The sequence below is a fragment of the Vicugna pacos genome, chromosome 4 (genome assembly GCF_048564905.1).
Source record: "Vicugna pacos chromosome 4, VicPac4, whole genome shotgun sequence".
NCBI classification, from domain to species: domain Eukaryota; kingdom Metazoa; phylum Chordata; class Mammalia; order Artiodactyla; family Camelidae; genus Vicugna; species Vicugna pacos.
The window spans coordinates 50,671,697-50,685,373 of record NC_132990.1 but is presented as its reverse complement, the minus strand read 5'-3'; the positions used below and the strand labels follow the sequence as shown (position 1 = coordinate 50,685,373).

The 13,677-nt window shown below is 54.0% G+C and overlaps 2 protein-coding genes across 6 annotated transcripts in view; both read left to right on the top strand.

Moving 5' to 3' along the window:
• Positions 1 to 7,604, top strand: part of TBC1D2 (TBC1 domain family member 2) — a 45,517-nt gene extending 37,913 nt beyond the window's left edge. For 3 of the 5 annotated variants that reach the window (XM_006204059.4, XM_015238960.3, XM_031677344.2), the window contains 4 exons: positions 2,808 to 2,928; positions 5,275 to 5,460; positions 6,270 to 6,391; positions 7,039 to 7,604. In XM_006204059.4, coding sequence (XP_006204121.1) covers positions 2,808 to 2,928; positions 5,275 to 5,460; positions 6,270 to 6,391; positions 7,039 to 7,246 — 637 coding nt within the window. In that variant the 3' untranslated portion in view covers positions 7,247 to 7,604. Of the gene's footprint in view, positions 1 to 2,807; positions 2,929 to 3,306; positions 3,513 to 3,899; positions 5,252 to 5,274; positions 5,461 to 6,269; positions 6,392 to 7,038 lie in introns of those variants that run through there. The other 2 variants (XR_012072104.1, XR_012072105.1) reach the window with 2 other exon arrangements.
• A 4,190-nt stretch (positions 7,605 to 11,794) lies between these two features.
• The window catches only part of CORO2A (coronin 2A), a 52,218-nt gene continuing 50,335 nt past the window's right edge, over positions 11,795 to 13,677 (top strand). Inside the window, exon 1 of the mRNA XM_006204061.4 lies at positions 11,795 to 12,005. The gene's annotated coding sequence lies outside the window, so the exon portion shown is untranslated. The remainder of the gene's footprint in view (positions 12,006 to 13,677) is intronic.

The following is a 13,677-nucleotide window of genomic DNA, read 5'->3' as shown; positions in this document are numbered from 1 at the left end:
CAGTCCGGTTTTAGAACATTTCCATCACCCCTAAAAGATACCTTGGGCCCATTTGCTTCTATGAATCTGCTTGTTGTGGGCATTTCATTTACCAGTCATACAGTATGTGATCATTTGCATCAAGTTCTTTTGCTTAGCGTAGTATTCTTGAAGTTCAACCATGTCATAGCATGTATTTTTTTTACTGAGAAGCATTCCATCACATGGATGTGCCATATTTTGATTATCCACTAACCAGCTGATGGACATTTGGATTGTTTCTACCTTTTGGCTATTATGAATAATGCCATGAACATTCCTGGGCAAGTCTTTGTGGGAATGTATATTTTCCTTTCTGCCGGGGGCATTTTTTTCAACAGAGGCTCAATTTCCATTGTCTAAATGTACCATAACGTTTTTAAATCTTTTTTGTTTTGTTTTGTTTTGTTATGAGAATTCGGCCACAGATATTCTTATGTCTGGGCTATTCTGCAGCATTAAAACACAACTAAAAAAGTTTTAAAAGTCACAAGGAACACACATCTAAAATTTTCACTAGCCCAGAAAAAGTTCCCAGTACCAACAGGTGAGGCCCACAGAGTGGCAGGGAGGCCTGCTGAGGAGTCGGGGATGGGGCAGGAAGCAGAGGCCGGCCAAGGGTGAGGCAGCTTCCTGGGAGTTAAGCCTGAAGACAGGCACAGGCCAGCGAACCTTCCTGTGGCTATTAATGAGAACCTGTGGCCTGGGCCTCTTCAAGGGGACCAGTCTTTGGGAAGCTGAGAGCAATATGATTTGGAAACAAAGCTCATGGAAGTAAAAACAAGGTCCTTTGGCCTCCTCCACCAGGAGAAGGGGTCCTGAGTTATCCCACCAAGCATGTTGAGAGCATTCTTGGATTCAGAAATCATGTCATACCCTTGCCCCCAGTGGCATTACTGGGACTTGCAAAAACAGTGGTGTTGGTTCCCAAAGCCCCACGCCTTGCTTAGGGCCTTCCATGAGTGGCATCTTAGCAGGACTAAACCTCCCTTCTGACACAAAAGCTTTATCCTACCAGTTCAGGATTGAGTCAAAATATTAAAAATAGTACAAACCACTGAACATTACCAACAGCTCACATATCAAATCACTGACCTTTTACTGTGAGCAGAAGTCTGAGCTAATGCTGATAGCCAGCTCCTAACTGAGCACATCCTGAGTGAGGCTCTAGTGGAATGAGGAGGGATGGAGAGAACAGGCTGGACTTAGGGAGCCCTCGGTTCTATTTCCAGTCTGCTGCCACCTGACTGTATAGTCTTGAGCAAGTCAGTTTAGCTCTCTGGGCCTCAGTTTTCCTGTTTCTGCAATGACCAGGGATAACCAGTAGGAAGTAACTGCCTGGAGCCTCGTCTTGTGAGTTTCTGAGGCAGCCTTCAGACTCAGTGGGAAAGAGTGCTGTGATCAATTAGTTATGTCTGGCCCAGGCACACACAAAGACAGTGGTGGCCAATGTATCACATTTGCTATCCCTGAGCTAAATAACCTCTGTAGGCCTTCCCACTTCTCCATCTCTGAGAGGGCAAAGACTCTTATTTCCAAGAGACCTGTAACTGTTCTCACCATCCACTCAGCTAGACTCCGGAGGACTTGGTACAAATATTTTAGCTGGAGTGGAGAGAAATTCCTTCCCAATCTACTGGGGGGCAAAAAGGAATTTCTTTCTTCTTTTGAGAAACCCTGTTTCTAAAAAAAGCATGAACCTCAGAAGAGGTAATAAATCCAATCTAGTAAGAGCCCAGAGAAGCAGGAATATCTGGACAATGAAATGTGCTAAGTCCATCGAGAGCATGAGGCTACCCAGTCCTGAAAGCAGCCTCTGCCCAAGGAGATTCAGCAGATGCACTGTACACAGCCCCATTGGACAACCTTGTGTCAGTCACGTGGGGCTTTGTTACCATGGGATTTCTAAGAGGCTCTGGTAAGATACTGCATATCATGAGCCTCTAGAAGGGGGCTAGGGTATGCAGCATTCCTCACACATCTTTGAGTGGGACCATGTGCCCATCTAGCATCTTGAGAGACCAGTACATTCTGGGAAATGTATTCTTGGATTGGCCCTGGACGAGACCTGCCAGGGAAGGTGGGAGAAGAGAGAAAGCAGTGCTTCTTCCAGGCAGACATCCCAGCTCAGCACTGTGGGCTTTTCTTCTTACCCGTGATCTCATAGAGACTTGTGATAACTCTGGAGAGGGGAAGCAAAGGAGAAAAAGAACTCCATTTATTGAGCGCCTGGTATATGCCCAGACAGTGAGCAAGGCACTGTATGTCAAACGCCTCCCAGTCCTGGGAGGTGGATACTGTTAACCCCACTTGACAGGTGATGGAAGTGAGGCTCAGAAATGAGCACACTTGCCAAAGTCTCAAAGCCCGAGGATATTAAGATGAGGTTAGCTAACATTTATAAAGCGTCTCACTATGTATCAGGCACTGTGCTGGGCAGTTAAGGTGTAGTTACTCTGTTAACCCTTGTAACAATCCTGTGATAATTATGAGGAGGCTAAAGTTCAGAGAGGTTAACTCTCAGTCACCCAGCAAAGAAGCAACAGGACCAGCATTCACACCCAGGCAGTGGGACTCCAGAGGCCCTGCTCTAAGGTGATTCCCGTTGTTCTAGAAATCCCCATGGTAGTCCTCTTCAAAAGCATGTCCGTCTCACCCTAGGTACCAGGAACACCAGCCTGATTAGGAAATGGTGCTGGGCAGGACATCCCCTGGGTAGCCACCTCTGCCAAGGGCTGCCTGGTTATAACTTCCATGGGTCACCCAGGTCTCCTTCCCTCCCACTCCAGACTGGCAGCCATCGCTCTGCTGGTCCTAGATGAGGAGGAGAGTGCCTTCTGGTGTCTGGTGGCCATCGTGGAGGTCATCATGCCAGCTGATTACTACAGCAAGACGCTCTTGGCATCCCAGGTGAGCGGGGCAGGGATGGGACCTGGAGCCACGCAGGTCAGTGCCCCTGTGTTGTTCCGAGAAGCCGGTGAATCTCAGGAAAGTCAGTAATGTCTCAAGCCTCTAAATCTCCCTCTGTACAGTGGGCTGCTGTGAAGTTCCAGTGAGCTGATGGCCTTGAGAACTGTGGGGGCCCTGCCCACAAGATAGACCATTGTTTTTCCAGTGGTGATGTGAGGTCATTAGAAACAGTTGATTTCCTGGAGAGGGGAGGAGAATATAATCTAATGTCACTTGGTATTTGCCAGTCAAGAATTTCAAAACAGAGGTCAGGTAGGGTGGAAGTCGGGACTGGGAAGATGGGAGGTGACGGAAATTCTTCACGCACGCTCACCACAGCCTCCTGAGCAGCACAGCTGCCTCCGTCACCTCGTGGCCCCTCGGCTGCCCTCCGAGCACAGGCCATCCTGGAGTCAGGCGGAGCTCGGTTCAGAAGTGACCCTCCAGTAACCAGCCGTGTGCATAGCAAGCGGCATCATCTCTCTGAAATTCGGGCTTGCCAGCTTTTGGATGGGAGTAACGTTACTTCCTGGGCTTGCTGAGAGGTATAAATGGGAAACCATTTCAAACCTGCCACCCCTACCCCCAGCCTCTCCCTCCTCGCCCCTTGTCCCATTCTTGCTCCATCAGCGCATGTGCTTTATGGAGACAGGCCACCCAGAAGGAACCTTCTCACTCCCCTTCCAAACCTACTAAGCCATTACCCGCCCACCCATCCTGTTCTTTCCTACTGCGAGCACCGAGCACCAAACACTGCTTCCTCCTTCTGGGACACAGACCTGGGTGGGGAGGTGAGGAGAGAGATTAGGGATGGAGATCAAAACTTAGGAGTCATCAGGAAATAGATGGTGAACCAGATAAGGATTGTGTGTGCCTGTGTAGCAGGGAGACCCAACCTAACAGTGGCTTAAATGGGGGATTATTTTTCCCAGATAATGAGGAAGCTGAAGGCTCCTTCCAGCTCTCTGTTCTGCAACGTGACTTTCATTCTCCTGCTCATCACCTCGTGGTCACAAGATGGCTGCACCACCTCTGGCACTGTGGCCATGGTCCAGGCTGAAAGAAGCAGAGGGTGAAAGGCAGGCACCGGCTGGCTCCCCTTCCAATAGCCTTCCCCACCCAGCAACTTCTGCTTACCTCTTATTGGTCAGAACTGTGTTGCATGGCACCTCTAGTTGCAAGGCAGGCTGGGAAATATACAAATATTTTACTTTACAACTATTTCACTATCACATTTTAACATCTCTGGAATTGAGGTATATTGTATAAACCAATGTGTTATGGTGTGTGTTTTGTTTGTTTTGTTTATTTTTAGTACGGAAAATTTCAAATGTACCAAAAAATAGAGAAAACAGTGTAGTGAACTTCCATGTATCCATTACCTAGTTTCAATAATTATCAACATAGGAAGACCAGTGCTGTTTCACCTACACTCCCACCCACTCCTTCTTTGATGACCTGGAAGTATATCTCAGACATCATATCTGTTCATCTATAAATCCTTCAGTAGGTTCAGTGGCATCTTCGATTCAGTGAGTTGCCCTAGGTTTTGAGCTGGACACTCGGCCTCTGCAGCAGACCTGGAGTTCAGAGAGAGGAAGGGAGGGAGAGGGCATTCGCCACAGCTGCTGGCTAAAGTCCAGAAGAAGGCTTAAATGGAGGGAAAGGGCTGAGAAACCAGCAGTTCCAGGAAAGGAAGAGCAAGAGGAGCCTAACATAGGCTTGTCACAGAGGTAGGGGGCAGCCACAAAAGAACCATATGCCAGAGCCAGGGAAGGAGGCAGTTCTGGGAGTAATCAGCCAGGTCAAGTGCAACATTGACGGAGGTGTAACAGTGACCATGTGGAGAGTTCACTAGAAACCTCACCCAGCAGCATCACCCTTGATGTCAGGTGTGGTTTCCCAGACACCCACCCACAAGACCTTGCCCTGAGCATCTTGTGCATCAGGCCCAAAATGGGTAGCAAGGAGCAGCCGTGGTGTCAGCCGATAAAGCCTGAGCTCCTACTTGGCTTGACGTTCAGGGGGACAAAGGGCCAGAAGTCCACTGACCGAGAACTTATGATCCACAGAGACCTCCACATCAAAGCTCTAGCCTGAAAAGCTGCTTGCCTGTGGAGTGACCTGTCTCCTGGCCAGGCTGGGCTCTAGCTCCTCCAGGCGCTCTGTGCTCCCAGGCAGGGCAGGACCCACTGGGGGAAGCTCCAGGGATGTGTGTGTGTGGACTGGCTGGGTGTGAAGGGGCAGGTAGGAGGGAGGCAGCACCTTCTGTGGGGCGGCAGCTGACAGCCCTCGCGTCACTTGCAGGTGGACCAGCGGGTTCTCCAGGACCTCCTCTCAGAGAAGCTGCCCAGGCTGATGGCCCACCTGGGGCAGCACCGTGTGGACCTGTCCTTCATCACCTTCAACTGGTTCCTCGTGGTCTTTGCAGACAGTCTCATCAGCAACATCCTCTTCCAAGTATGGGATGCCTTCCTCTACGAGGGCACCAAGGTAGAGCACTGTAGGGGATGTAGGAGATGGGAGGGTGCGCAGGAGGGTCCTGGCCAGGTCTCTGCATCCCCTGGGTCTCGATTCTGCCCCTAGACAATGAGAGGACAGTGCTCACTGTCAGGTCTGTGGAAGACCTCTCCTGGGAGCATGGCTTTGTAAGCTCAAGTGCTTTGCACCCATGAGGGAAAGTAGTGCTTCTGCCCCTGAAGATGAATCCTAAAGTTGAGGGGATTTCCTTTCCCTGGAGAGGAGGCACGAGCATGACCAGGAGGGAGGTCGCTGTTCCATCCCTTGCCCCTCCAGCACCCAGGCCCCACCTTCTCCTCCTCCTGTTTGGACTGAGCCCCAGACTGAGAGGCTGGCACTTGAGTCTGGTCCCAGCTCTGCCCCTTACCTTGCTAGGAGATCCTGGACAGGCCATCCCCTAGCCTCTGCCCCGTATCCATGGTGATTGATAATGTACTGCACCTCACGGTTTACCCAGCACCCTCAGATCTGCCTCTCCATTCAATTCCTGCTGATGCCCCATGTAAAGACAGTGTTACCCCGAGTTAGGTCCAATAAGGGCAAGACCTTGCCCAGGGTCCCAGGACTAGTCAGTCCTAATCCCCAGATTCTAAGCTGTGTTCCCCATGGGGTTTCCAATCTCCCCCTCCCCTTGGCCTTCCCCTACAGTTTCCTCCAAGCCTTCAACCTCTGCAGCCTGCCTAGGGACTTCCACACCACCTAGGGGTGTGGGCTCTACTCCCTCTGGGGATTCCCTGCCCTGGTTCCCCACACCCAACCTGAGCCCCTACTTTGCCCCCCAGGTGGTGTTCCGCTACGCCTTGGCCATTTTCAAGTACAACGAGGAGGCGATCCTGAGGCTGCAGGATGGTCTGGAGATCTACCAGTACCTGCGCTTCTTCACCAAGACCATTTGCAACAGCCAGTGAGAACCTGCTCCTGCCCCCACCCTGCCCCTCCACCACACCCACCACCCACACATGCCCACCCAGGACACATAGCAGAGAGGAGGCTGGTGTTTCCAAGTGTGGGTTGATTAGTGCTGCTAATCCTCCGTTACAGCTTTGAACTGTCTCTAGGGACTTTCCTCAGCATCTTTCTGCCCCTTAACACGACACTTGAGGCCTCCATGCAGTTTGATTTCTTGCTCACCTTTTCCTGCCCCCAACACCCATGCCCTATGATCTTGCCAAACAGAATTATTTGAGTTACCAGGACAACCTCCATCTCTAGGCTTCTGGCCTTGCAGCTTCTTCTTCTTGGACTGTCTCGTTACCTCTTCCACCACCACCATCTTTGCCTGGACTACTTCTACTGATTTTTCAAAACTCAACTCACTTGTCCCCTCCTCCAAGAAGTCTTCCCTGACCAACTTTTCCTTCCCATAGCCCTAAGCTCCCTCCTGCCTCAGTATATGTCACTTTGGGTGGAAATTATCTTCTTATTCACTGTTTCCTCTCTGGAAGGGGCCTCGGCTGCATGAGCGGAATGAACGCAGGGGTACCTGGGACTGTTGGAGAATGTGGGCCCGGGGCGGGCACTGGCTCTGGGCTGACTGTGCTCTCCCCACAGGAAGCTGATGAACATCGCCTTCAACGACATGAACCCCTTTCCTATGAAACAGCTGTGGCAGCTGCGGACGGCCCACCGGGAGCGACTGGAGGCTGAGCTGCACGAGCTGGAGCAGTTCAAGGCAGAGTACTTGGAGACCCGGACGTGCCAGGGCCCCGCGGTGCCCGAGAGTTGCACCAGTGAGGATGAGGGGGACTTGGAGGCCTGACTTGGTCACCTGCCCTCCCCAAATCCCTTTCTCACCCTTGGCTGGCAGGCCCATAGGACGGCCATGGAGGTGATCCAGGCCCCCTACCTAAGCCCCATCACCATGTGACCCTAGGCAAGTCCCTACCATTCTCTGGGACTCAGTCACCCCATTGGGACACTGGCTTCTGAAGCCATTGGTTGGGTTATCTGCTCATGACACGTCTCCAGGATGCACCCCTTCTCATTCCTCCATAGAGCACTTTAGTACACAGACAATCAAGAGTGCTGTCTTTATAGGGTAACCTGAACATTCCCCAGGTTTTTTCTGTGTAAAACAGTGTAAATATTGGAAATAGTTCATAGTCTTTGGAATTTAACTGATTCTCAGTAACCAGTTGTTCCTGGGTGGGCCGGAGGCTCCAGAGTGTTTCCAGCCTGGGACGTCCCTGGCTGCTCTTCCTGTGGGCGCCTCTGCAGTGCCAGTCCCCCTCCTGGTTCCTGGAAGAGCTGGGACCCTGTGCATTTAGGGCTTCTGTCTTTCTGGGTGACACCGCCTCTCCAATGCTGGTGGGGCCTTTGTTCCAGGCCCGGCTCCCACCTAGCGAGGCCTGTTTCCTGAGCCTTGCCCCTGTTCTCTCCTTTCTGCTCACAGCCCATCTAGGGGTGGGAGTGGGGGGCATTTCCTGTCCACCACCAAGAGGAACTTGGTGTGGGGGCCTGGGCAGAGAGCCCTGGGTCAGGTGCCCAACTGCTGATCTCCCATCACCAACTTCACAGGCAGGGGCAAGAAAAGTCATGTCTTTGAAAAATGTTTGGTTGGGAGGGGGAGGAAAAGGTGGTGAGAGGGACAGAGCTGCAGCCTGTTGCCAAGTCAGGGCTGGCTCATCACAGCACCCACGTGTGCAGAACTCAGCTCCAGTTCTCCTGGGCTCTTCCAGGCCCTTCCTCAGCAGACAAGCTTCCCGCATTTGCCTCAAGGCAGAGCGCCGAGGCTGCACAAATGACTTTGGCAGCTCATTTCTCAGCAAAGCCTGTGCAGGGCTCAGCAGTCTTTGGTATGAAGGACTGGGGTGGCGTTTCCCTGATCTGGGGCTCTTGTCAGGGCAGGGGAGGAAGCCATGCCCGTTACTGGGGACCAGGGACAGACCCCTTTGTGACCCACAGGTCCCCCCTCCCCCTTCCCCGTGCCCCCTCCAACAACTCTGGGGAAGGGACCCTCAGGGTTTCTTTCGTGCCACATGCGCGTGGGCTACTGGCCGGCCCGGTTTCCTGTGAACACCTCACACCTGGGCTTGATGGCCTTTCTCATTTTTGCTGAACTTTTTTCATCTGCTGAGGTCCTTTCACCATCAAACAGTAACTGTTTAGCATGATAGTGACCGGACGGTGACCTGGTGGAGGTCCTGGCTGCACCAGCAACAGGCTGCGTGCTGTAACCCTGAGGGTCATCACCGGGGAGACAAGGGGTCCAGCCTCCAGGAACTCTGAGAGGGTTAAAGGCGATGACACTGGTGCTGAGCCTGGTGCTGGCACAGACTGAAGCACAATCACAGGCCATAAGTGGCCTTTTCACGAAGAAAATGTCACCAGGAGGGCCCTGAGGCCTAGAAAAGGCCCAAGGCTCTAGGAAAGAATAGGTCCAGCTGGTCCCTCAGACTCTAGCCTTAAAATCAAGTTACGTCCTCAGCAGAAAATACAGCAAACAATCCCAGTTCAGACAGAGGCTGCCAGAAAAATGGCCCCCTCTTCTCCCTTCCCTCCTGCTACCCCCTCCCCCCGTCTTCCTCTGCCCCTCTCCTCCTCTTCCCTCTCATCTCTCCCCTCCTCTCCTCTCCACTATTCTCCCCCAACCTCCATCTTTCCCACACACATTCAGACAGGGAAGCTCTGCCCAGAGCTGGGTGCCTACCCCCACTTCCCCTCCCCTACTGGAGGGAGGGGTGGTGCTCTGCAGCTGGTCCAGCACTGGGTCACCTCTGGATCCTACCTGGCTGCACCATAGAATCACCTAAGTGCTGACCCCCCACACTCAGAGCCTACTGGGGGGCATGGGCATTGAGAGAGTCAGAGACCACAAGTAATGGGGAGTGATTGGTGGGGCCTCCTACCCATTACCAGGGAGCTGGAGCCAGAGCCAGGAATGAGAACTGCCTGTCCTAGAGCACCCACTCACTCCAGGCCAAGCTCAGTTTACAGATGAGGAGACAAGGCTCAGAGAGGTTAAACTACTTGCCGAAAGTCACACAGCCACTGAGTAGTTAAGACATGCTCAAGCCTTAGAAGTGATAACTGCAAAACCAGGGAGGGATCCTCCAAGCTCAGGAGCCTTCTCTGGATCCTGAAACACCTCCCCCAAGAGCCCAGGGGAAAGGGCAAGGCTAGCCTACAACCTCCTGAGTGGTGTAGGGCCCGTGAGGATAGCTCCAGGGAGAGGAAAATGGGAGGAAGGACCGTCCACCTGACAGGGAAGCTGTAGCAGGGACTGGTGGGGGTAGGGCCAAACCCCAAGAATGTCTGAGGCTGCTGCTGCTCCTAGGGAGACTGCCTACCCCCCCCAGCTCTTCCTGAAAGGCATTTGGGGCCCACCCCTGGTGTCAGGTTCCTGGCCCTGCACCATAGCTGTCGCCCCTCATCCCCAGGGGCTGCTGCCTTCCAGGGCTAGAGGATCTGATCCATCACAGCCCTACCTCCCTACCCCAGGGGATGGGCCCTCTAGCTCAAAGCATTCCTCTCTCAGACATAGGCCCCGGGCAAGCTCACGTCCAAGCTCCATTCCATAGGGGAGGAGAAAGGATTTACCTGGGGAGCCTGCCTGGGGCAATATCCACCCAGAGTAAGACTCCTCAAAACAGGAGGGAGGGCCTGGAGGGCACTTTGGAAGACCCTTCCCCACCGCAAAGTGGGAGATGCACACTCACTTCTACAGAATGCCTGTGTTTAGGGTACTCTCCCCCATATTCAGAATCTCACATCCCAGGCACTGCTGTACCCTCATTCTTTCTCAGCTAAATCTGCACAGGGCCATATTGTACAGAAAGCTCCATGCTGGGCAGGTAGAGGAGAGAACTTGCCCCTCCACCCCCACACACACGTTCTGGTTCCCCGTTAGACACTGACTCACACATGGCAGATTAAACAAAGCAGGCCATGTGGACATAAGAAGATGTTGGATTTCTGGCCCATCCCAATCAGCAATAAGGCCCAATAGAAAGTGCTAGTAGATGGGCTCAACTTCGTGACCAGACCTATTGTGTCATTTCCTAGCTAGGGACCCGTGTGCATGTCATCCCTTCTCGGGCCTCAGTTTCCCATGTGTGCAATTCACATGGTTAGAGGGTAGCCTTCACCAAGTGGACCAGAGTCAGAGGGAGGGAAGGGTCAGGAGAATGAGGAAATACACACAGCATCTCTAGGAAGAGCCCATGTCATGTATTACAGAGGACCAATGGCCTCCCCTCTGGTCCATATGCCCATGGTCCCCAGAGAAATCCCTGTCAAACCAGCCTTTCCTCAAACACAGTCCCAGCCACCTACCATAGTGACACAGAGTGGGAAAATGCATGTCCACAAGGGATCTGGGAAGCCTTCCTGGGGAAGGACGTATGAGTCTGGTTAGACAGTAGGAGATGATGTGGGGAGAGAATTCCTGACAGAGGACAATGTGAACAAGGGCACAGAGGTGTGAGTGCAAGGGAGTGGGGGATGCACCAGAGTTACTGGCCCAAGTCCTAGGTGAATTAAGACATTCAGGTGAACTACCACTTACTGAGCCAGGCACTGTTCTAGTCCCTGGAGATACACCACTGAACAAAGAGCTTTTTTCAAAAGAGGTGGTGTGATATAGTAGCTACGAGCTTAGGCTTGGGAGCCACACTGCCTACCTGTGTGATCTTAAGCGAGATACTTAACTTCTCTGTGCCTCAGAGTAAAATAGGTGTGTCATACGTAACCTCGTAGGCTTGTGTGACGGTAAAGTGCGGTGATGCGTTTAAGGTGCCTAGAACAGTGTCTGGCTCTTTAAGGGTTAGGTGGTATTACTAAAAGGCTGGGCCTCCTCATGGAGATTATCTAGTGTGTTCGATCCCAAAGCTGGCGAGACTGGGCAGCAGCGCCCTCTCCTGGCTACCGAGAGAAAGAAGAGCATCCTCCCCATACTCAGCAGTTCTCCTTGCCCTCTTCCTCCCGGAGGACCGGGAAGCCTCGGGAATTACACTACCGGCGCAGGTTCACCGAAAAGACTCCTGTGGCGGACTCTGAGCGCGCACTTTACCGGGCCGTAAATTAGATCCTCTCATCTAATTCTCAGACAGCTCTCTGAGGCAGACTCGATTACTGTTTACATTTCACAAAAGGAGGCTCCCGGGAGGCAAGTCCCTTGTCCCATGTCACTCAGCCAGGGAGTGGCGGGACGTGAAGGCAGGCGGGTGAGACTGTCTCCAGCTTCTGCTTGGTCGCCAGGCAGCCTGCCCCAATCACTACGGCGTGTGAGCGCCGGTGTGCGCGCCCGTTCTGTGTGCGTGTGCGCGCCCCAAGACCAGCTCTGGGGGGCCAGGAGCGCGGCCGGGGAGGTGAGGAAGGAGGGGTGGCCCCTCAAACTCGCTGGGCTCGCGGGCGGGGCTTGTGTTGGGCTCCTGCCCCGCCCATAGGCCCCGCCCGCCGGGCCTTGGCGGGGAGGAGGCAGCGCGCTGGGCGCGAGGACTCGGCGGGCGGCGAGGAGCGCGGAGCCGTAGCCGGACGCCGCCGCCGCCGCCACCGCCACCTGCGCGGCCGTCATCAAGGTAGGGCGGCCCGGGACCACCGGCAATGCCTTCCAGGTCTGCGCTATGTGTGCGCGCTGTGTCCCCCGGCTGCAGCGCCCGGGGAGGAATGCTGGGGCTCGGTGCACCGCAAGGGACCCGGCGGGGCTGGGGGGACCTGGCTTCCAGCCCCCCGCGTGACCTTGCACAAAGCACTGCTCCTCCGCAGGCCTCAGTTCCTCATCGGGATAGCAGCCGTAAAGGTGGCCCCTTCCTAGCTGGGCTGCTCGGTAGGGCAGCCTCAAGCTCCCGGCTCCCGACGGCGGCGGGGCCTGGATGGGCACTGTCTGCACAGCCCACCCGCAGTGAGGGCTGCTCATGCTGGGTGTGGCGAGCCGGTCCCGACAGTCCCCTCTAGTGGCCTGAGTGCCCCGTGGGACCTGTGCCGGGGCTCTTCCCTCTCCTGGCTGAGTAACCTGCTGGGCCTTACCTTCCCAGTATGAGAAACAAGGAGGGGAGACACCCCCGGGTCCCTATGGAGCCCGCCTGGGCATGCAGGGTGGGGCAGTCAGTCTGCCCGCCAAGTCTCTCTCGCGGTCTGGGGCTGGAGGAGCCCTGGTTTGGAGGTGGATGGGCCCTTGGCCACAGACTTGCCTGGACCAGACCCAGCAGACACCTTGATTTAGGGAATGGTGTGGAACATGCGCTTCCTCTTCCCTTCCCCTCCAGGTTCTGGTGCCCAGCTCTGTGCTCCCACCCGGTGTGATAGGAATGACTTCTCCATGCAGGCACCCGAGAAGGGCCACAGTGCCAAGAGAGCTGTGTCTGGGTAGGGTTGGGTCTGGGACAGAGCAGGTGTCTGAGAGACTGTGAGTCCAAGCTCTCTGAGTAAAAAAAGACCTCTGGCATCTGGCCCAGCCCCTTGGTAAGATCCCCTTTAGAAGATCTTGCTGCCCTATTGCATACCGCTTATGATGGGAATCTCACTAGCTGTAAGCAGAACTAGAATCTGCTAGTCCTGCTCCATCCCCCACCCCAGGGCAATCATCTGGTGCCTTAAATCAGCTCATCTCAGGGCTAAACAGCCCCAGATCCGGCACTGTTTCTCCTGTCAGAGCCAAAGGGAGAAAAAGCAAGACAAGGAAGCTGAGGTGTCTGCCCCAGAGCAGGCAGCAGTTAGCCTGGGGCTTTCTCAGAACCCACCTTCATCAGGACTGGAATGTGTCCCCTGTATGGGTTAGCAGCCGTCTTAGAGGTCTGGAGTGAGAGAAGAGCCAGGGGACCCCTCTCCAGGCCTTCCAGCCTCTGGGTCCTCTTCCCTGTCTTCTCCTGTCGCCTGCCCTAACTGGGAGTAGTTTCTGAGAATTAAGTCTGGGCCTTCTGGTCTCTCTTTTACCCCCTCATGACCTGCCCCTCACCCGGGAGCTTCCTCAAAGCCAAAGGAAAGGAGCGGATGCCTGGGCAGATGGTGAGCTCTGTGTCATTAGAGGTGTGTGTACAGAGGCTTGGATGAGCACTTGCTGGGGGTGAGCTCCCTTTGACTGCAAGTCTGGTACACTAGGGCCGAAGTAGAGTAGCCATGACCTTGCATTCTGGCCATGATGGAGTTGCACAGAACTTGAAGCTAGACCACAGATGAGTGTTCTTATCCCCTTGTAAAAGCAGACTAAGTATATGTGCTTTCACTCGAGTGTAGCTCCATCACACAGGCTTA